Source organism: Ctenopharyngodon idella, chromosome 22, assembly GCF_019924925.1.
Source record: "Ctenopharyngodon idella isolate HZGC_01 chromosome 22, HZGC01, whole genome shotgun sequence".
Taxonomy (NCBI): domain Eukaryota; kingdom Metazoa; phylum Chordata; class Actinopteri; order Cypriniformes; family Xenocyprididae; genus Ctenopharyngodon; species Ctenopharyngodon idella.
Window position 1 is genome coordinate 1,649,694 of NC_067241.1, and position 21,994 is coordinate 1,671,687.

Here is a 21,994-nt window from a genome sequence, read left to right on the forward strand (position 1 = left end):
CCAATATTTTAAAACCAACTCTGGAAATACTTTTATACTGCTAACCTTAAAACACAGAAATGTGTGTTCAATAGCTCCACCACACATGGAGAGGGAATGTTTACATGGGTATATTTTGCAAACATTATATACTGAGACTACAACTTTAACACTTTATGATGTGCTAAGTCAGTAAAGGGAAGTAAAAAACAATAAACCATTATTTGCTTTGAAGGATATAAATAGGTTAATAAATTATCTGATCTATAAAATATTTTGCTTGGGAAACTGATGCACAAGCTGAACCCATTCTCTAGAACACAGCAGTAAATGTCATGTAATCAACAGTATCTATCTACACATAAGTACACTCATAAATGTAGCAACACAAACATTTTTATTTTCCACTTAACTGAAAATGGAACATGAAAGCATCTCATATTTCCTGCTTTCTGTGTTCAGGAATGTCTGTACTCTAACACCGTTCCATAGAAATGTCATTAAACAATAGGGTACTGCAGTTCAAATGGATTTCCAGAGAAGTTTTATCAAATCATCCTCCTCTGGCTCTATTTAAAGGAGCACCAAAGCCGACTTGTCTCACATGACTTATTTAAAGAACAACTAAAGCAAGAGAAATCCAAGATCGTGAATCTGAACGACGGGTCATTTTCGCTGCATAAAATGAAGACTGCTGTGATCGTTTTCCTTGTTGCAGTAAGTAACAAAAAAAAGTGATTTTTAAATATCTTATTCAGTTCAATAACACAGTTTTCAATCTAATGAAATCTTATACATTTTATAAAAACAAATACTTAACATTAAATGCACTTCTCTGTAAACCTAGGGATTTAAAGAGTTAATTCTGACTAGTTTTATAATGTTCAAGTATAGAGGTATTTTTGTTTTATTCCACTTGAATTGTTAGATATTTACATATTTTGTAATTTAAAGCAATACAATTCAGACAGTGTTGTTTTAGTATAATTGAAATTCGATTATAGTTTTCATTAATATATTGAATTACCAGTTTTAGTATTTTTGACATTTCAGACATACTTAAGTGTGTTATTTGGGCCACTATAAACGGGAAAGGATTAATAGTGGCAGATATGGAATGGATGGACATATTAATTATATTTAGAACAATAGAATGATGCAAAATGTACCTGTCAGAAAAATTTAATTCAAGTTACAATCTTGTACAAACAGTCTTATTATTGGTTACAAGTTGCATCATAGCCACCAGAACAGCTAACAGGTAATGACTTTATAAAAAATTATTATTTCGAAATGTAAACTTTCTGTAATATTTTCTTTTCCAGAGTGTCTGTATTCACTGTGCAACCCCATCAAAACAAAACATACGCAAAAAACGAGCCTGGATTGTGGATTCACTCTCCATGGAAGAGGAGCACAGTGGTCCTTTCCCATATAAACTGGGAGATGTAGGTTATGTTGAAACCTTTCTGTAGTAATTGGCCACTTTATAGCAGAACTGAAGGCAAACAGAACATTGACAGTTTAAATCTTCAGATGAGCACAGAATTCTGAGTTTGTCCTCTGAATGTTTTTTTCTCTTAGTTAAATATTGAGAAGACAGTTATGGAAGAATACTTCATCCATGGTCAAGGCATTGACAAAGATCCCAAAGGAATTCTCTCTGTCAAAACCAATGGATCGATTTATGCTCTTGGAAAAGTTGACTATGAGCAATACAAGAAGCTGACGGTAAGTCTAAGGCCTGTTCACACCAAGGATGATTATAAAGATATAGCCTAGTTTTAAAAATCGTTATAAGTATAAAAGAATAGCAGAGTCCACACCACAACTATAGCGGTAACGGCACAGAGAAACGATATTGTTAGAATCACTTTCAGATCGTTTTTTTCCAGCTGATGAATGGTAAAAACATTGACAGACAATCAGAATTCATCCTGCTTTAAAGAGCTCAAGCATTTAAAGCAGCAGACGACAGAACTGCAGCGTGCTTATAATAAACAGAACGACATCGTCTGCTTGGTGTGGACGCTAATATAGTTAGGCCTATCATTAAAGTTATCTTTATAGTTATCGTTCTTGGTGTGAGCAGGCCTTAACAATAGTGATGCACCAATTGCTTTATGCCTCATGAAGTTCAATTCATTTTTATATATATAGCCTATATATATTTAAATCTTACTGTTATTTTATTGACTTGCAGATCACACTAACTAAAGAAAACACAAACGTTGCTGTAGATATTGTGATTCAGGATGTTAATGACCATGCTCCTGTTTTCAACAAGGAAGTGTATGAAATCACAATAGATGAGTCAACACCACAAGGTACTGTAAAACGTGTTTAAAAAAACAGGCTTTTTTGGTTGAAAGAGCAACGTTTCCATTGTTCATCTCTGTATTGTCTTACCCAAAGGTGAGCATTTGGTCACAGTGCTGGCATCCGACGCTGACCAGTTTGGCACTGCAAACTCATTGTTTACTATGAAAATCATCTCAGTGTCTCCTCAAACCTCCAATACTGAGTTCTTCATTGATCAAACTGAAGGAGATGTGATAGGGAAGATTTCTTTCAAGGGATGTCTGGATTATGAGGTAACACACAGTGTCTCATCTCAAAAATTTTCCTTTTGCACATATAATTTATCATTTAACGTTATAGTTTATAAGCGATTAACAGTTAATTAAATGATTTTCGACTAGATTATATTGTAAATGGGGCAATGACATTATGCTTATTTTTTATTTATTAAAAAAATTCAATTAAAATTATTTTCAGTCAAAAATGTAAAAGTGATAGAACTGTGCTGATGTCATAATGAAGAAAAAAAAGAATAAAATTCTTGAAAAGAAAAAACAATTAGGTAGTTTGTCAAGTTTGAAATAGCTTTTGTCATGTGGTGCGACAAACATGCAGGGAAAAAAAAAAAAAACTTAAAAAAGGGAAATTATATCATAGAGAGGTCCCTTGACTGTGCCTGTGTCACGGTCAAGAAGTCAGGCTGTAAAATGTCATGTGGTGCAATAATTTCTCCCAAAATGTAATGATATTTATGAATACATACATACATTATTAGGGCTCGCAGGGCTCGTTTAAATCGAGACAACCTGCTCAAAATAAAGACGTGTTATTTACTATTTACTTATGTTTCGCAAAGTTATATAGCAAAACGTAACACAAAAGCCTCATCTGTGTACTTATGTGCATCGGCAGCGATCTTTCATACAAATACTTGGTATAGTTTGGTCACAAACTGAAACAAATTTGTTTTTGTTTTGCTAGTTGAGACCTATAACGATATCTAACAAAAGACTGTCAGTTATTTATGATGATTTTGAAAAATGGTGCTCCTCTAACATTATAGAAAATTTAAAAGCACTTGTTAAGAATTGGTTATATACTTAAAAGCTTTAAAATGACACCTATTTTTCGTTGATCGAGCAAGTGGTTATGAAGTTACAGGACGACAACTTTTTTTTGTTTGACTCTGGCGCCCCCCGTCGGCCGGGTATCAGTCCGCTGCCTGACTTGTACAGCCAGAGTTATTAAATTTAAACTTTTTATGGCATTTTAAAACCATATGGAATCAACATGAACAAAAAGGGTACATTTCTAGGATTTCTTTTTTTACCTTGTCCATCATGGACACTCTTATTTGTCATTTCATCTCATATCTCAAATTTTAGCTTCTTCAAAAAAGTCAGCACCCTTTGCCTAGATTCCAGCTCTGGAATGCTTTTAAACAGTATTAAAAGATGCATGCATGGCAGGCTAGCCTTTTAGATCAAAAGGTCAAAGAAAGATCATGTGATACATAAATTCAATCAGGTGTGCCCAAACTTCTGGTAGTGAGAGAGTTGTATAGTATTCAACTTTACTGTGCTTTCTTCATTGTAGGAGACCCAAAAATACACTATTCTGGTTGAAGCAAAGGATCATGGGGAGAAGGTGCAACTCTCCAGTACAAGCACAGTGATAGTGAATATCATCGACAAAAACAACCATCTACCAGAATTCACCAAGACAAGCGTAAGTCAACAAAGTGTAAGCTGTTTTCTGAGCTTTCAGATGTTGCTATTGCAGTTAAGTTATGCTGTTTCACTTGTTTTTGATGAGGGTTATCTGCAGTGGACTATCACTGAGTTGAGAACAAATAGCCACTGATTTTATCTGATAAAAATATGTTTGATGACTTATTGTCCTACAGGCTTTTACATGGGTGAAAGCACAAAGGAGCGGAGAACCTGTTTATCGACTGCAGGTGACAGATAAAGACAGCAGAGGATCTGCAGCATGGAGAGCACGATACTCTCTGCAGGGTGATGAAGCACAGCATTTCAAGATTCAGACTGATCCGGAGACCAATGATGGAGTCATAACCATCGCTGAGGTAAGACGGGATTCGGAAAACATTTGTGTCCCTATTGCACTTTTTGCATGATGCAGTTTATAAAAGTTATTTATAAATGCAGTTAGCAATTCCTTTGTTTGTTTGCAGTGGCCATGCTTTTGTTGCCTGTGTAGTTTTTGATGAAAATCTTTGGCACAATTTGTCTTCATTCCTGCACTGTCATTTCAACCCTGTTATGCCATGACATTTTCCCCTTTTAAAATGATGATAATAATAAATAGATAATTTAATCTTTCTGACATATACTTGAAGGAATTGTCTTTTTCACAAAAAAGTTAATTTCTCAAACAACAGTATATTTTTTAAAAACTCTTTAGATAGTATACTATTAATTAAATAAAAGGCAATTTAAGTGCACTTTTAAGAACACTTTGATATATCTGTTTCTTTTTTAAAAAGTGCACTTTGCAAGTCAAATTAAGTTTTACTTTAAAGTACATTTTAAATCATTATGTTTTAATAATCTTTTGTCATGCTTTAAAGAAGTACACTTATTTTGATATGTTGCCAAACATACTAAAGCACATGTAAAGTAAGATTATAATTTTAGCTGTAGTGTGTTATTTGATATTAAATTTAAAATGAATATATTTATATTGTATTTCAGTTATGTGACTTGTAATGTGATTTCCCCCCAGCCTTTGAATAATGAAGAAAGGTCCAACTTGAGCCTGATTGCCACTGTGGAGAATGAAGAGCCCTTCTTCTACTGTAGAGTCACAGGACGTCCCAAACATGGACTGTGGGATGTAGAACACTCAAGAGGAAGGCCCAGTTCCACATCAATGTCCCTTCTATTCACAGTTATTAGGAAAGATACCAGTGAGCCCATAGTATTTGTGGAGATCATGAAACATGTGGGAGTTATAGAGAGAATGGAGACTGGAAGGATGCTGGAGGCCAAAAAATTGAGCATGTGTCTGTCTGAGAAGAACACTGTCATTACAGTGTACAGCCTGTCATTCCACTTCGAGCTGATGGGAGATGTTGAGGGGAAATGGAAGCTTCATTCTAACTATGGTAATAGAAAAACTCATCTTGTTTAAAATTGTAAAAGAGTGCAAGATTCAGGTTCTAGAAGTAAAAACGGCATTCATTTTCTCCATAGGGTAATAGATTTTTAATGATAACTTAAGCTATAAACCTTTAAAGACAGACTTAATGTGAGCTACAAGGTTGTAAATTGATGGTGTTTGCTTCTGTTGAAGCCATCAGCCCACATTATTTCAACAAAATAATCATGTTTAACAGTGGAATTCGTGGTGAAAAACTACATTACCCATGATGCTGTACAGAAAATTACACCAATCAGAGTCAAAATAGCTCTTTAGTATATGCATATTTTGCAGTAAACTTGTTTAAATGAGGAGTTTTATATTTCTCGATTATGTCATTGGCAATGCTTCATGGGATTGTAGTTCTTTCCCTAACTAAAGCCGTTAAAGGGTTAGTTCACCCAAAAATGAAAATTATTCCATGATTTACTCACCCTCAAGCCATATATGACTATCTTCTTTCAGACGAACACAGTCGGAGATATTTAAAAAAAAAAAAAAAAACTTTAATCCTCCAAGGTTTATAATGGTTGTGAATGGGGGCCTGCATTTTGAACAACAAAAAAATGCATCCATCCATAATCAAAGTAATCCAGTGGGTTAATAAAGGCTTTTTGAAGTGTAAGGCTTTTTTTTGTGTAAGAAAAATATCCATATTTAAGACTTTATAAATTTAAATAACTGGCGGACGACCGTACGCATACTGGGCAAGTCGACTTGGGCGGAAGAGCAACCTTTGACCCGAATGCAATGACGCAATGCCGAACTAGGAGGCGCAGAGGAGAGAGCAAAACAAAACACCGGTCACGAATTAGGAGTCTAAAACGAGAAATTTTAAAGAAAAATGTCAGAGGATTTTGATATAAGAGAAGAGGAGCTTGAGTTTGTTACCCAGCCCTATTTGTTTGAACCGTGAGAGGCATCTAAGCTTATGATACTCATCCTACGTCATACATCGCGTCAGTGGGTTACTCATTTGGCGCAAATCGACTTGCAGTATGCGTACGGTTGTTATTTGATTTTATAAAGTTTTAAATATGGATATTTTTCTTACACAAACGCATTGCTTCACTTCAAAAGGACTTTATTAACCCACTGGAGTCGTATGGATTACTTTGATTATGAATGGATGCTTTTTTTTTTCTTTTGTTCAAAATGGGGGCCCCCATTCACTACCATTATAAACCTTGGAGGACTAAGGATATTTTTAAATATATCTCCGATTGTGTTCGTCTGAAAGAAGATAGTCATATACACCTAGGATGGCTCGAGGGTAAGTAAATCATGGGATAATTTTTATTTTTAGATGAACTTAACCATTCCTTTTAAGTACACAGTCTTGTACCTTAGTATTGTTATCTGATTTTCATTTTTATAATTATTTTTATTTATTTATTTATTTATTGCTTAAAAGTTTGTAATGTTATGATTCACCTTGCAGCTGGTTCACTTGGTTCATGGCTAATAACTCTTTAATGAAGCCTTTTTAAATAAAAACAAAAAAAAAAAAACAATTCCTATGGGGAAAAATGAACAGAAAAAAAAAACTTTTTCAGTGCTGCTAAAAAGTGGGCAGACACTAATGCAACCAAATGCACCTGTTTTCTCTTACACGAAAAAGTGACACAGTACTATTCAGTATTATTATCATGTAGCATAGAATTTATATTGTATAAGGTATGATGCATGTCCAAAAAGCATGGTACTTTTTGTAGTCCTCATGTGTTCAGTTTCCACTGTAAACATCTGTTTTCTTCACAGGAACAACCGTGAGACTGATCAAAGAGAGCGCTGTACGTGCGGGCGATCATGAACTCACTCTTAAGATCTCTGACAGCTGGGGCCAGTTTTCACTCCAGACCCTCTCAATTCATGTGTGTGACTGTGATGTTTCTGCAAACTGCCATGTGCACAGAGCACCAACAATACAGCTGAACGTCACTGCCATCGCTGCCATAGTCATCAGCATCCTGCTGCTGCTGGGTAAGAGAGTGTTTACAGGTCAAGCACATTCATCATGAGGAGCTGGAAGAAATGCTTGTTTAAAGGATGTTTAAATTTGTTTAGCTCATCCAAAAAAAGTAAATTAGGCATTATGCAAGCTGTCTATGCATATTAAACTGATACTGGAGGAAGTATTTTACACTTAACCTTTAAATGGTGATGATATAAATTGAATGAATCAGTATAAACTACAGTTCAAAGTTTGAGGTCAGTTAGATTTTTATTTTTTATTTTTTTGTGGAAAGAATTTAATAGCAAGAATTGATTTTATTTAGCAAGAATTTGTTAAATCGATCAAAGTGACAGTAAATACATTTATAATGTTACAAAAGATTCCTATTTCAAACAAATTCTGTTCTTTTGAACTCTCTTCATCAAAGAATCCTGAAAAAATCACAGTCAACAAAAATATGAAGCAGCACAACCATTTTCAACATCAAATCAGCATATTAGAATGATTTCTGAAGGATCATGTGACACTGAAGACTGGATTAATGATGCTGAAAATTCAGCTTTGCATCACTGGAATAAATTACATATTAAAATATATTACAGTAGAAAATAGTTATTTTAAATTGTAATAATATTTAACAATGTTACTGTTTATTAATGAATTTTACGGTATTTTTGATCAAATAAATGCAGCCTAAGCATAAGAGAATAAGAGACGTTAAACATTAAAATTATTATTCTTACTGAACCCAGACTTTTGAACAGTAGTGTAAGTGTCTGTTGTAAATATAGTTGTAAGTCTAATAATCCTGTTTGTATGTTTGTTTTGTAATTTAAAATAAAAAGGGATCCTGTTGATGGCGTGCCAGATCAGAGGCAGAGAAAATAAATCTGCAATGAGCTCCTTCCACCCATTGGAGGCACATGATCAATCTCTTAGTTCTGACATCAATGAAAAACATGAAACTGATTGCATGGTATGGTAAGCACACATTATTTTGCTATTTTAATTATTAGAGTCAGCTAGCACCATTCCCATCTATTTTGACAGCATTTGTTATTTGAATATCTTATTAATATGATATGATGTTTGACTTTCATTTTCTGAAAGAGTATATTGGAGAACTAGATCTGGAGCTGGACTAATCTCAATTTCTGGTCCAAATTTTGCAGTGTTTTGAACCCCGAGGCTGATGGTCAGACTAATGTCCTCCTTTATCCAGGCAGCATCTTTACTTCACGTCAACTCAACTCCATGAGCCAGAGCTGGAATTAAAAAGCTACCAGACCTCAGTATGCCACTCAATGTACTGTGACAATATGAAGGGCATAAAAAAAAAACAAATAAATAAATAGAAGGAATTTTGATCAATGCAGTATATGTTGGACTGCTTGGTTTTGCACTGTGAATTAAAAGGCAGGGCTACTTTTGGTTTTGGTTGTTCTAAATGTACAATCATACAAAGTGAATGACTTTAGGAATAGATTGAAACAGATTACCTGATTAATTCGGCATAAAGTGAATGCTGCTGAATTCTGTGAATGAATATGCACTAAGTGAATGAATATGTATTATGTGTCATATGATTATATCAGCTTATAATCATATGATAAAAGTTGAGAAATTCATAAACAGCCCTTACCACTTTCTCTGATCGGGTAGGTGATACTGTATCGAGGTATTCTTACACTGATAATGTTTATAGTGTTCATATGAAGAAATTTTATACAAGTGAAATATTGTTCATGTTTTGTGGTTATTGTTTTTTTATATTTTGAATTATATTGTTTTTATTTATTCTGCTCAAATAAAAGAAAATAAAAAGAATGTGTTACTCATCATTTAAAACAATTATCTATTATTACTAACAATTTGTACACAGTGACACCTGTGATTTCATACATGGAGATACAACATCTGCGCAATGTGGTGCGCGTATTGTACACATACAGAAACATTAATATTTTATAATAGCAAGTGGTCTATTTTGTCCTTTCTGGCCTTTGAACTTCCTGGGTGTTTCCTTGATTTCCTCATAATGGTCCTATACACTCAAACAAAGAAAAAATATTGTCTTAATGGTCTTTTAAAAACTGGCAGTACAAGTGCACATGTTCATAATAAAAATCATTTCACCAGAAGACCATAATCTAGTAGGGCAATCAAGCAATATTCCCATAGTCAAAAACATTCTCTCTGAGAGACATGACAAAATAGTTTGAGAGAAACTCTGATATGGACTGTTCAGATTCTGTCAGAAAAGGGTTAAAATACAATGTAACACAACGAGACAACATTGCTACTTTAACTTGCCTAACTGGTAATTGTGAGGAATGTGCAAGTCACATGACTGGTGCAACTTCGTTTGCAATACACTCTTAAAAATAAAGGTCCTTTATTTGCATCTGTGGAAGAACCTTTCCATTCCACAAAAGGTTTATAGTGGAAAGGGGTTATTTCGATTATTAATGTTCTTCACACTAAGATAAAAATGGTTCTTTTAAGTACTGTTCAATTGAGGTTTCTTTGCGGAACCTAAAATGGTTCTTCATCATTTTTTTTTTTTTTTTTTTTTTTTTTTTTAGAAAACATTTTAGACAACTCTTTTTTTTTTTTTTTGTCATTTAATCATATGTTTATAGGCTATGGGGGAGCAAAATTGTGTTTCTCAACAGGTCTTGGTGCTAATTTTTCAGAAAACTAATTTGAAATTATAATATTCCTGTATGTTTTTCAGAACTGTCATGGACATTTCTACTACATCTCAAATCACTATTTATTCTGTTGTGGAATTGACATTATAAACATTTGTGGACTTTTGTCTTGCTTGAGCTCATTTCATTGCTAGAATTTATGCTAAATACACACAAATATATAGTATTTTAATACTTTTGCACAATAAGAAAACGTGCACTATTGACAATAAAAATATTCATGTTCACAATTGATATTCACCTTTTTTTTAAACACTTTTCCATTTTCATTTTACATCTGCACTGTTTTCTTTTGCTAACTGAAAAACCTTTATGGAACAAATGTGTTGCTTGTGATGGAAATAATGGGCCTTCCTTTTAACAAAAAGAAAAGGTTAAATAAAACCAAGTCCTTGGGACATAAAAGTGGCTGTAGTGGAAGAAAGATGTATTATCTTACAGTTCTTGATGAAGGCGGGTAACCGTATGGTTGTATGGGTGGGTGTTGTTTCGTGGCAGGACTGAAGATGGGCGGACTTTAAAATCAGCCAGGAAAAGAGACAGGAAAGCCGATACTTCCCCGCATCACAACAAAAAGAAAACGGTCGGTAACTATTTTAATTGTTTTGTGTAAATACATGAAGTTGACGAAAATGAAAGATCGTGTTTTGTGAGGAAATCATGAGATCGTGTGGATTTTCACTGTAGGATTTCAACGGCCTGAAAATCATCGTGACTGTAAATATATTTTTTTCACACGAGTTGCATCATTTATGCTGGTGATTCATGACAGCTACTTTGAACAAACTAGTTAAAATAGTTCAGATTATTATGATTCAATTTAATATGAAGCGATCTGCTTTCTATGCGTTTAAACTCAGCCTTTTTACATAAGATGAATTAACGAGAAAAAGGAACCGATTAGTTTAATCCACAGTTTAAATCCCTAGTTTAAACTCTTCTGGCAATGTTGAAATCAGTGTTTCAGTAGATTAGAGCAAATATCATTTCTATTTTACCACATTCTAATCTGCTTACCGCAAAGATTTTGCTATTTCGCTTACAGTTTTCTAAAGGATTATAGTGAAATGTTCATAATGTTGTACACTGCCTGAAAGTTTTGTACCATTATGTAATGGGGTGCCCATTTTATTTTATTTTTTTATTTTATTTTATTTATTTTAGGTTTATTTAAAACAGAGTTTCTTTTGATGAATGTCGGCTAGTGGCTAACCAAGCCCTTTCACTTCAGATTTATCACTTACAGTACGAAACCATATTTTTAATATGAAAAAAAAAAAATCAATTTTCCATCTTAATATATGCATTTAGGTGGTTGTTAATGTTTTATGATCTATTATATTGTTATGTTTGTGAATGTTGTAAATGTTTTGATGGTGGGGTGCGGCGGTAACACAGGCCTCGAGACATGACGGTTTCGTATGATAAATATATCGATCTTTATACGCAGTAATACACTTAGACGATCGTTAATCATGTGTTTTATGTTTATGACCTTTGTCGTTTGGTCAGTATTTGTGGAAAGTTTTGTTTTTTCTTTCTTTTTTTTCCCCACATAGCGACACAGATAGTGCAACTTCCGGTCAAATGGTACTTCCGCAGCTGAGCTGTGTTTCCGGTTCATGTTGACTATAGAAATGATTCACAGAGCACATCCATCCATCCATCTCTCCACTTTAAACAGCTGCTTTTCTATTTGCTCTCAAAATGCTTCAAATCTATAAAGCTTATATTCTGTCTGTCCTCAGCAGATGGCTGCCATTCGTAAGAAGCTCGTCATAGTGGGTGATGGAGCCTGTGGAAAGACATGTTTGCTTATTGTTTTTAGTAAAGATCAGTTTCCTGAAGTCTACGTGCCCACAGTGTTTGAGAACTATGTTGCAGACATTGAAGTTGATGGAAAACAGGTATGAAAGCTGACAATGGCTTTAAATTTTTCCGAAAATTTATTTGTATTGTGTGTATTGTGACATTGGGCACATATGCAGTAATATCTAAAATTATATCTTTGCACCATCATTTCAACCAAACACAAACAGTCGTTGTAGCCAAATATATTTTTAATGCAAGAAGTAAAATAAAGTATATATCTTTTTAAAAAATAATAAAGGCATGTTTTCCACAGTTTCTGAGCAATTGGAAGAATGCTAATTTATTTTCATTTACAGTATATGCACTAACACAGCAATTCATGGTAATAAATGCCAATATTTACTTATTAATATGTGAAAAATGCAATTGGGCTTTGAGTGACGACAAGCACATCTTTGAATCACTGTTTTCAAGGAAACATCTGTGTTTCATTTAACAGACATTTTGTACTGATTCGCATTAATTAATTGAACTTACCAACTCTAATGCCATTTTTGATACTAAAATTTGGATGGTATTTATTTTATTGTAAACTTAGCTTACCAAGAATATTCAATTTTTTGTCCTGCCCCATTGCTTAGATATGGTTACGCTGGTGTTATACAAGTTATATTTGTAGCAAAGTTGTACAGAGATAGACAGAATAAGTTTAGTCCAAGCGGACAGATGAGACACAAACCTGTGATTCACAATTATTGGTGGTAAAGGTTGTTATTGTGTACCAGTGCCACAATTGTTGTGAAGGGTTAAGAGAAGAATGTTGTGTTATTTGTCCGGGACAGTTTTGTACATGTACCAATATCTCTCTTCTTATAGGTAGAGCTTGCCTTATGGGATACTGCTGGACAGGAGGACTATGATCGGTTAAGACCCCTCTCCTACCCTGACACAGATGTCATTCTTATGTGCTTTTCCATCGACAGTCCTGATAGCTTGGGTGAGATTTCCTCATAAACAACTAGATTTTACCAGCCCATTCATCACACTTCAATTCAAAATGGTGAAAAATGTTATTTCAGCATGAAATGAAAATTCACCCAATCTGTTTTCTGAAGATTATCCACATGCACGTTTATACCTTATAATTTTTAATTAAAATATCATAACTCAATGTTCCGGTGAAACAACGGAGTTCTCCAATCCATTTAGTGTGCTTAAAGTGCCCATATTATGCTTTTTCTGATATTACCTTTCATGTAGTGTGTAATATAGCTCTTTGTGAATGCAAAAGGTATGCAAAGTTTCAAAGATCAAAGTGCAGATAAATTGAGTTATTGACACCTAAAAGAAAGAACCAATTCTGAACTGCCTGAAACGAGTACTGAGAAACATCCAGACCTGAATTTCAGATATGGTAATGGCTGTTTGGTTTCCAACACGCTGTAAGTGGTAGACCAGTCACAATATACTTGGCCATCTGACCAATCAGAGCAGAGTAGACCAGTCAGACTTGGCCATCTGACCAACCAGAGCAGAAGAGGCACTTGGAAAGTTTTAAACACTGTGAGAAAAGAGGTGATGCTACAATGTATATTATGAGAAAATTAAAGTGTTTTTTGACCATGTACATATGTAAACCTATTGTAGGAGGCCGCCAAAACAAATTAGGATCTTTTAAAATGGCATAAAAGGGAACTTTAAATTCCACTCTTGCAAGCTTTCTTCGTCAACCTTTGTTTTTTAGTGCAACGCACATAATTCTCAAAATCCAATCAACAATCAAAAAACAATCAACAATTGTTTTTCTTTTTCAATAATCCATTACACTTGAATGCGTTTCAGAATAATGAATAACGTGATTTTAAAAAAACAACAACAACAAAAAAACAGTTTGACCTTGTGATTTTTTTTTTTTTTTTTTTTTTTAATCAAAATTCTCAAATTTCCAGTGAAATAAGTAGTCCACTTAAACCATGCCTCTTTCTTACAATTGGCTGCAAGCTTGCATGCTGTTGGACTGTTGGATTGAACCCCATGGACAAAATCAAGTCCTGCCCTAAATTTACATTACATTTACTACATTACCTGGATGTGCGTCACAATACAGAAGAAACATCTGTCGCTACTTCCGTTTCATCGCACCCTTAAATGTGTCAGTCACAGTGGTAAAACCAGTCAGCTAAGAATAAATAATATGTTCAGAGTTGGATCATGAAATCTTAACTTGTGGTTTAAACACAAGTTTTTTATGTCAAAGTGACAAAATTAAAGATGCAGCAATAGGCTTATTCACGAACATCACATGAACAAACAGGAAAACCGGTCTCATTGCATTCACTTGTCTCAGAAAGTGTTAACGGCAGTATGAACTGAGGCAATATCTATAGACTTGTAAGGTAATCAGCTAACCTAGCTAGTTCTTTTTATTGTTGCCATTTTATTTGACTTAAATATCTAAATGTTAGTGAGAAGAAAAAAAAAAGAAAACTTTTACATATCATATGCTCATCTTTGCTCTCTCCTTTAAAGGTATCTTGAGTAAAACGGCTCTACATTTAATGAGGCACAAACAAAAGACCTGAACTGGAATAGATGTGACCTGTTTTACAGAATACGGAAGTTTGTTGCTCGTAACCCCTGTTTAGCTTTAATTTTGCTCCAAAGCCCAAAAGATTGCACAAAATTAAACATTATGCATGGATTTGAGATAGTTAGCAGTTTCTTTCTTAAAGTCAGCAGGAAACAGAAGTTGCAATAGTGTTTTCTTCCCTATTGTGACATATGTCTGAGCGAAACGGTTTCTCAAACAGAAAAAATGTAGGGTGGGACTTGATTTTGTTTGTTGGGAATTAGGGCTGGGCGGTATATCGAGTTTGTACGATATACCGATATATTTTTAATATGCGATATGGAATGAGGTGATACCATTTATATCGATATACAGTAGTTATATACGAGCGCATCTGGAAAAATAGCGGTGGACGTCGCAGAGTGCTGCTGCGGGGGAAATGCATAATACAATTTGGCTTAAACATGAGACATGCTTAATATTAAGGGCTTTAAAAATAACTCATAATATTAAGATATAGTTAACACATAGGCCTATCGTTTAAAGCGGCTTGTACTGTCAGATACTCTGACAGATTCATGTGCTGACAGATATTTGCGATGTTTAATGCTTTTGTGATGTGGTGTTTTCCTAAGCGCATAACTTACATTTCACAGGTATATTCTCCATCTGTAAATGTTAGAAAGTCATACAAATATTTCCATTTTGCTGTCAGGAGTGGACGAGCCTTCTGCTAGGGAATCTCATTCAAGTCTAAACTTCATAGATTTCCGTGAACGGGCGCCGCCGAGCGCATTCGCGCCAAACAGACGGAGCTCAATTAGAACGGGATCGCCATAATTCTGACTAAAATACACATTTTGATAAAATGATAATAAATGTACCATGTGTAGAATTTTAAACCTACAAGTAAGTGTATTTTTATGATAGCAGTAACTATATATATATATAATATAATATAATATTAGCTAATTAGTCTGTGCTTTTGTTTTTATTTTTATTTTTAGTCTAGTGAATTTAACTTCTGCTTTAAAAAGCATTATTTTTATTTTAGGTTTTATCTTAGGTTGTAATGTTACAATGTTAGAATGTAAAGTAACTTTCTCTTTTTTGCACATACTGTAGGCCTTTTAGTGTGCCAGACTACATGGTTACATTCACTATATTTGTATTAATACCTTTCAATATAAACACTGTTTATATTGAGGACAACAGGACATTAGGCAGGATGTTAAATTAAGATTTTTAAAATAAATACAGATTTATTATTATTATTATTATTTTTTTCTAAATACAAATAGAAAAATGTAGAAAATACCGAGATATATACCGTATATCGCCATTTAGCCAAAAAATACAGAGATTTTTTTTTTTTTGGCCATATCACCCAGCCCTATTGGGAATGAGTTAATGGTTGTGGTTTGCTATTTGTGGATCTCATGTGAGTCACAGTTTGCCCCGCCCTCACGCCAGTAAATGTCATTAGAGAAGAGATGTCACTGCGAGAGGGAGGGGAAGTTATTTTGATTAAAGATTATGAGCAGAGATGCACCGATACTAAATTTCTCTGCTGATACCGGTAGCCGATTATTCGGAATGATATCGGCCGATACTGATAATTTGGCTTTTCTTAAGGAAAGAAAAAATCTCTCATAAAAAAATTTTTGTAAACTATACAGGGAACCCTCTCATTTGGTACACTACAATATTAGAGGTTACAATTAACAGCAGAGCTATTATATTCAGCTGCTGTTTATTTTCAGATATAATAATTACACTCAAATAACTGAAATGTATGAAACTTAGTATCACATAAGGTAATTTTTTTATAAGCACTTGTCTTCATGGCAAATTTGCACAAACATATAATTAACTGCAAATAAGCTTCTCTCTAGTATTTTTACTCTATACTCTATATATATATATATATATATATATATATATATATATATATATATATATATATAATGTGTATGTATGTATGTATGTATGTAGATAGCTAAGGAACTGTGAACATTGGAAAACATTCCTGAGGTAAAAGTGACATGATGTGACATTGTTCACAAGCTGTTTTATTGACGTCTTTCTGTGGTTGAAACACAAATAAAGTGATTACATGAGACTTGATACATTCTGGTAAGTTGTACAATATATTTCAACATACCTTTGATGTTCATTCATGTTTTTCGAGATATAACTTGTATTAACGAGGAAGAAAAGACTTGCGGTCTGAGCTGCCGCCTGAACTGAGGCATTACAGTGATCTGACACGTCACATTTAAGAGCGTCAAAATGCCATTTATTGTTTGAATTTCATGATAAAATAGACAGAATTTGAAAACTGAATCTTCAATTCTTATCATAATTAATTAAGCACAATTTTTTTTGCGATTATTGGATGGGAGGCGCTACAAATAATATTGTATAATATAATGTAGGGAAAAAAAACGCAGACCTGGCAACCTTGGCTTGAACTACAGGTAATTCATAGGGTCAAAAAGAGCCTGTTGTAACGTCACTATTTTTAAACTGTTAATGCGTTAAAATGCAACACGAGCGATTTTCTTCACACACAGTATATATGAGTTGCAGTCTGAACACGTCTGTCCGCACTCTTTTGATTGACAGGATATAATCGGCCCTGACCATTGGCAGTTTTTAAACAACCGATAGTGATGATAATAGCTTTTATTGGCCAATACCGATTGTTAGCCGATACATCGGTGCATCTCTAATTATGAGGCATATGAATTTAAAACAACGAATAAATCATTTATAATAAATACTGCAATATTCCTTAAAAAAAAAAAGAATTGTCCATTTTTATTTCATGGTGACTTTAATGTTTAGGTCCTTGCTTGGTATGTGATTAACATATTGAGTGTGTTTACATATACAACAAAATGCTGACAACTATCAAAAAATCAGCATTTTCAAGAATGATCAGTTTTTCCTCTGATCTTTACATCAAAAAATAAACCATTTTGCACTTGTGTACATGTCTGAGGTAATGGGCAAAGATAGAGGTTCATTTGTGGTTTGTTTTTATAAACTTTCTGGAAAATGTAAACTTAAGTCTGAGTTCTGTTTAAACAATATGAAATGTTTTACTCTGTTAAGCCATTAAATGCTTGTCATGATTTTAAAATAAGGTTAAAGTACATTTGAAATGATCACTCTCTCTCCTTAAATGTATTACAGAGAATATTCCAGAAAAGTGGACACCAGAGGTGAAGCATTTCTGTCCAAATGTTCCCATCATCCTTGTTGGCAACAAAAAGGATCTCCGAAACGATGATCACACAAGAAGGGAACTTGCCAAAATGAAACAGGCAGGGTCTTTTTACTTCTTCTTAAGAGCAATAGTTCACACAAAAATTACAGCTTTGTCAGATATTCACGTTTAGGACTACTTACTTTCTTCTGTAAAAAACATAAGAAGTCCAAGCTACTCTATTTTTTCCATACAACTATTCAAATACATATTGCCAAACTTCAGTGGATTTGTGAATTTAAAGTATGGCCAGTTTCTCAGCTTATAATCTATCTAGATTATAACACACAAGTTACATATGATACTTTTATCAGCCATTTTCATTGTAAGCTTGAATATTCTGCCTAACGTCTAATTTGTCTTTAATGTAAGAAAAAAATACTGGAATGAATTGACATGAATGTGAATAGGCATGTATGATGACAAAAATATTCTTATTTTATATGATGCATTCCTTTAATATTAATGTGTTGATTTGATATTGGCTAGTCACTTGGACATGCTTGTAATATCTTTGAAATATGTCTTCATTTAGGAGCCCGTGAAGCCAGAGGAAGGGCGCGACATGGCCAACCGAATCAACGCCTTTGGTTATTTAGAATGCTCAGCCAAGACAAAAGATGGCGTGAGAGAGGTCTTTGAAATGGCCACCAGGGCTGCGCTGCAAGCCAAGAAACGGGGCAAAAAGAGTGGCTGTCTGCTGTTATAGAAACCTGGATGTCATTTAGAGTGGATGTCATTTAACAGCCCAGGAGACTTCAGAGCAGGGAGGGAGGGATGGACAGGACGAGCCTAGCATTCATGTCCTAGTACAGTCGGCGTATCAGACTGATACTGGGACATCATGTCAGACAAACCATGAGAGACCAATGGAAAGACTCCGGAAACACGTTGGGAACAAGATGATGTCATTTCCTGTCATCACAAAGTTTGGGGTTAAGAGTTTTCTGGTCACATCAAGCAAAAAAATTTGAGATCGGATTTCTAAATGGACTCTAAGTATGATAGCCCCCCCCCCCCCCCCCCCCCCCCCCCCACCCCCCCCACACACTTCTTAGCCCCAAACAAAATGGTTATCTAATAAGCGTCCTGTCTTCAGCGACTGTTTTGTACATTGGACAGATTGTATGTATGTTTGTATATGTAAGAATATGAATGTTTGTGTCAAATGAGTGCATGTCCGTCTCCAGGTTGCCATGTCTTAATTGTATATGCGTGTATCTGCCCGGCTTTATTCTGTTTGAATATTCTGTGCTCAACTAAAGCACACACTGAACACTGAAGTGGGCTGTATTGTGTTTAACCTCCCACTTCAGTCTTTTTCCTTTTTATAGCTGATGTCTCAAAGGATTCTGGGCTGTACATTAGGGATCTGAACCATTTAGTCATACTGATTTATTTAAAGCTTACAGTTTTTTTTAATCATTTGCATTTAGAAATAAAATTTAAAGAAAATCAGATTTGAAATGTTTAAGTTGAACAAAGTCATTTCCATCTCATTGATTTGAATGCAACAATTTAAAAAAAGAATGGTTTTACCAGAGATGTAAAGAGTACCTGAAAACCATTCTTAAGTAATGGTACAGATACCTTACAGTGAAAATGACTCCACTACAAGTCACCAATTCCAATTCGACTTGAGTGAAGGTCTTAGGCCTGGTTTCACAGACAGGGCTTAGATTAAACCAGGATTAGGCCTTAGTTCAGTTAAGACATTTAAGTAGATTTTATAAACATTAGAACATTAACAAGCCTTAGAAAAAACATTACTGGTGTGCATCTTGAGACAAAACAATGGCACTGACATATTTTAAGATGTGTCAGTGCAAGTTGATTTCAGTTAAAACAGCTCAAACATGCATTTTAGTCAGGGACTAGGCTTAAAGGGATAGTTTGCCCAAAAATGTCAATTTTGTCATCATTTACTCACCCTCAAGTTGTTCCAAACTGGAATTTATTTCTTCATTTGCAAGAATGTTTGTAACCAAGCAGATCTCGCCCCCCATTGACTACTATAGTAGGAAAAAAACACTATGATAGTCAATGGGGGGCGAGATCTGCTTGGTTACAAACATTCTTCCAAATATCTTCCTTTGTGTACAGCAGAACAAAGAAATATATTCTGGTTTGTAACAATTTGACGGTTGGTAAATGATGCCCAAATTTTTATTTTTGGGTGAACTATCCCTTTAAGCCTTGTCTGTGAAACTGGGGGTTTTAGAGTATCTGATGTTAACAGTACTTGGCTATTTTACTCTTACTGAATGTAGGCGCAAAGATGCACTAGTCCTCAACACCTGAGAGACATGCCAGTAAAAAAAAATAAAAAAATGCTGATTTGTAAGGAGAGCAATCGCATGTTTATTTGTACTTTTGGTGAAAAATAAATGTAGTGAATACTTATCTTATTCAACTCAAATAAAAGTAAGAGTACAACAATTTATACTCAAAGTAAAAAAAAAATAAAATAAATGAAAAATGTACTAGTATAGTAACGAAAGTACAGAGTACCTGAAAACCATAAAAGTACAGATACCTTATTGTGATGATTACAAAACCTCAAATTTGCAATAAATCAAGGTTGACAACAGCCTCTTAAACGTCTACAAACACTCTAATCTCAAATTAATCTCAAAAAGGGCATAAATCAACATAAATTAAAAACGGTATCTTCAATATAATGCATAAATAAAATAATGTTAAGTACAATTAAATAGTAAAAGCCTACTTAAACTGGACATGCTGGTTTCGGTCATGTCCACATCTCATAAATGAAACACCTGTGATTCACAACTACCTGCTAATGCACATGCACTCATATTCATGTAAAGTAGCCTTGTTGACAAGTTTGGTACCTTTAGTACATTCAATGCCCTGCAGATGGCGATATTGCTTCTTTTGTAGCAGAAATAAACTGCTGCAGAAAAGGTTAGGTGTGTAATTGCATTACTCATTACAAATGTACACAGATTTGTACATGTACTTATTCAAAAATGTAGTCATGTAGACAGTAAAAGTTGCTAATATCTTTAATACTCAGTCAAAGTACAAAGTAGCCAAAAAGATACTTAAAGGATTAGTTCACTTTCAAATGAAAATTACCCCAAGCTTTACTCACCCTCAAGCCATCCTGTGTATATGACTTTCTTCTTTCTGGCGAACACAATCGGGAGAAATATTAAGAAATATCTTGACGCATCCGAGCTTTATAATGGCAGTGTGCGGGATCAACGAGTATGAGCTGAAGAAAGTGTCTCCATCCACATCCATCCATCATAAACACGCCTCTGGGGGGTTAATGAAGGCCTTATTAAGCGAAGCGATGCGTTTGTGTAAAAAAAAAATCCATATTTAACAAGTTATGAAGTAAAATAACTAGCTTCCACCAGACCGCCTTCCGTATTCAACTTACGAAGAAAGTGTAAAACTCTCAGGTAAAAACGCTTATGCTACATCCTACGCCTTCCCTATTCAACTTACGGAAAAAGCTTATCTGACGTGACGCCAGTTTACACTTTCTTCATACACTTTCCTTGAATATGGAAGGCGGTCTGGTGGAAGCTAGATATTTTACTTCATAATTTGTTAACTATGGATATTTTTTTTACACAAACGCATTGCTTTGCTTCAGAAGGCCTTTATTAACCCCTGGAGCCATGTGGAGTGTGTTTATGATGGATGGATGTGGATGGAGACACTTTCTTCAGCTCATACTTGTTGATCCTCGCTCACTGCCATTATAAAGCTCAGATGTGTCAGGATATTCATTAATATATCTCCGATTGTGTTCATCAGAAAGAAGAAAGTCATATACACCTAGGATGGCTTTAGGGTGAGTAAAGTTTGGGGTAATTTTCATTTGAAAAGTAGAGTAACTAATTGCATTTTTACTCAAATACTTTACACCACTGACTACTACTTACTCAATACTGCACAGTGTACACTATACTTACCTACTATTTTACTATGTAGTGAGTGAGACAGTAGTATGCTACGTTGCAAAAGGGCGCATAGGGGGCGCTTGTGAGCAGCACTTTTCTGGAACTTCAAATGACAAATGGGACACCCTACTTCACACAAACACAGCAAGGCTAATGGAAGAACTCAAGTGTATATCAAGTGTGCCATTGCAGACAGAGCCTGAATCTGCTGCCCATGTGATCCCAACATGCAGCTTTTTCAGTATCAGGTAACTTATAGTATTTTATTGTGCGCATTTTAGA

The 21,994-nt window shown here is 34.5% G+C and overlaps 3 protein-coding genes across 11 annotated transcripts in view; all 3 read left to right on the forward strand.

Moving 5' to 3' along the window:
• Window positions 1-454: 454 nt before the first annotated feature.
• LOC127505414 (cadherin-like protein 26) lies at window positions 455-9,981 on the forward strand. 2 transcript variants are annotated; one of them, XM_051880939.1, is made up of 11 exons: window positions 455-696; window positions 1,305-1,427; window positions 1,564-1,710; window positions 2,183-2,306; window positions 2,395-2,573; window positions 3,877-4,008; window positions 4,187-4,369; window positions 5,029-5,410; window positions 7,207-7,428; window positions 8,248-8,383; window positions 8,575-9,981. In XM_051880939.1, the coding sequence occupies exons 1-11, from the start codon at window positions 664-666 to the stop codon at window positions 8,675-8,677; spliced, it is 1,764 nt and encodes a 587-aa protein (XP_051736899.1). In that variant the 5' UTR covers window positions 455-663; the 3' UTR covers window positions 8,678-9,981. The 2 variants fall into 2 exon arrangements, with proteins under 2 accessions (XP_051736899.1, XP_051736901.1); XM_051880941.1 differs by having other exon boundaries at window positions 8,248-8,378.
• Window positions 9,982-10,538: 557 nt separating this feature from the next.
• On the forward strand, window positions 10,539-19,231 carry rhoac (ras homolog gene family, member Ac). 4 transcript variants are annotated; one of them, XM_051880985.1, is made up of 5 exons: window positions 10,539-10,699; window positions 11,868-12,023; window positions 12,805-12,925; window positions 17,699-17,829; window positions 18,307-19,231. In XM_051880985.1, exons 2-5 carry the CDS (start codon window positions 11,868-11,870, stop codon window positions 18,478-18,480), a joined length of 582 nt encoding a protein of 193 aa, XP_051736945.1. In that variant the 5' UTR covers window positions 10,539-10,699; the 3' UTR covers window positions 18,481-19,231. The 4 variants fall into 4 exon arrangements, with proteins under 4 accessions (XP_051736945.1, XP_051736948.1, XP_051736946.1 ...); XM_051880988.1 differs by having other exon boundaries at window positions 10,557-10,699; window positions 11,865-12,023; XM_051880986.1 differs by having other exon boundaries at window positions 10,633-10,833.
• A 2,522-nt stretch (window positions 19,232-21,753) lies between these two features.
• The window catches only part of rbm10 (RNA binding motif protein 10), a 31,683-nt gene continuing 31,442 nt past the window's right edge, over window positions 21,754-21,994 (forward strand). For all 5 annotated transcript variants that reach the window (XM_051880933.1, XM_051880934.1, XM_051880932.1 and 2 more), the window contains exon 1: window positions 21,754-21,960. The gene's annotated coding sequence lies outside the window, so the exon portion shown is untranslated. The remainder of the gene's footprint in view (window positions 21,961-21,994) is intronic.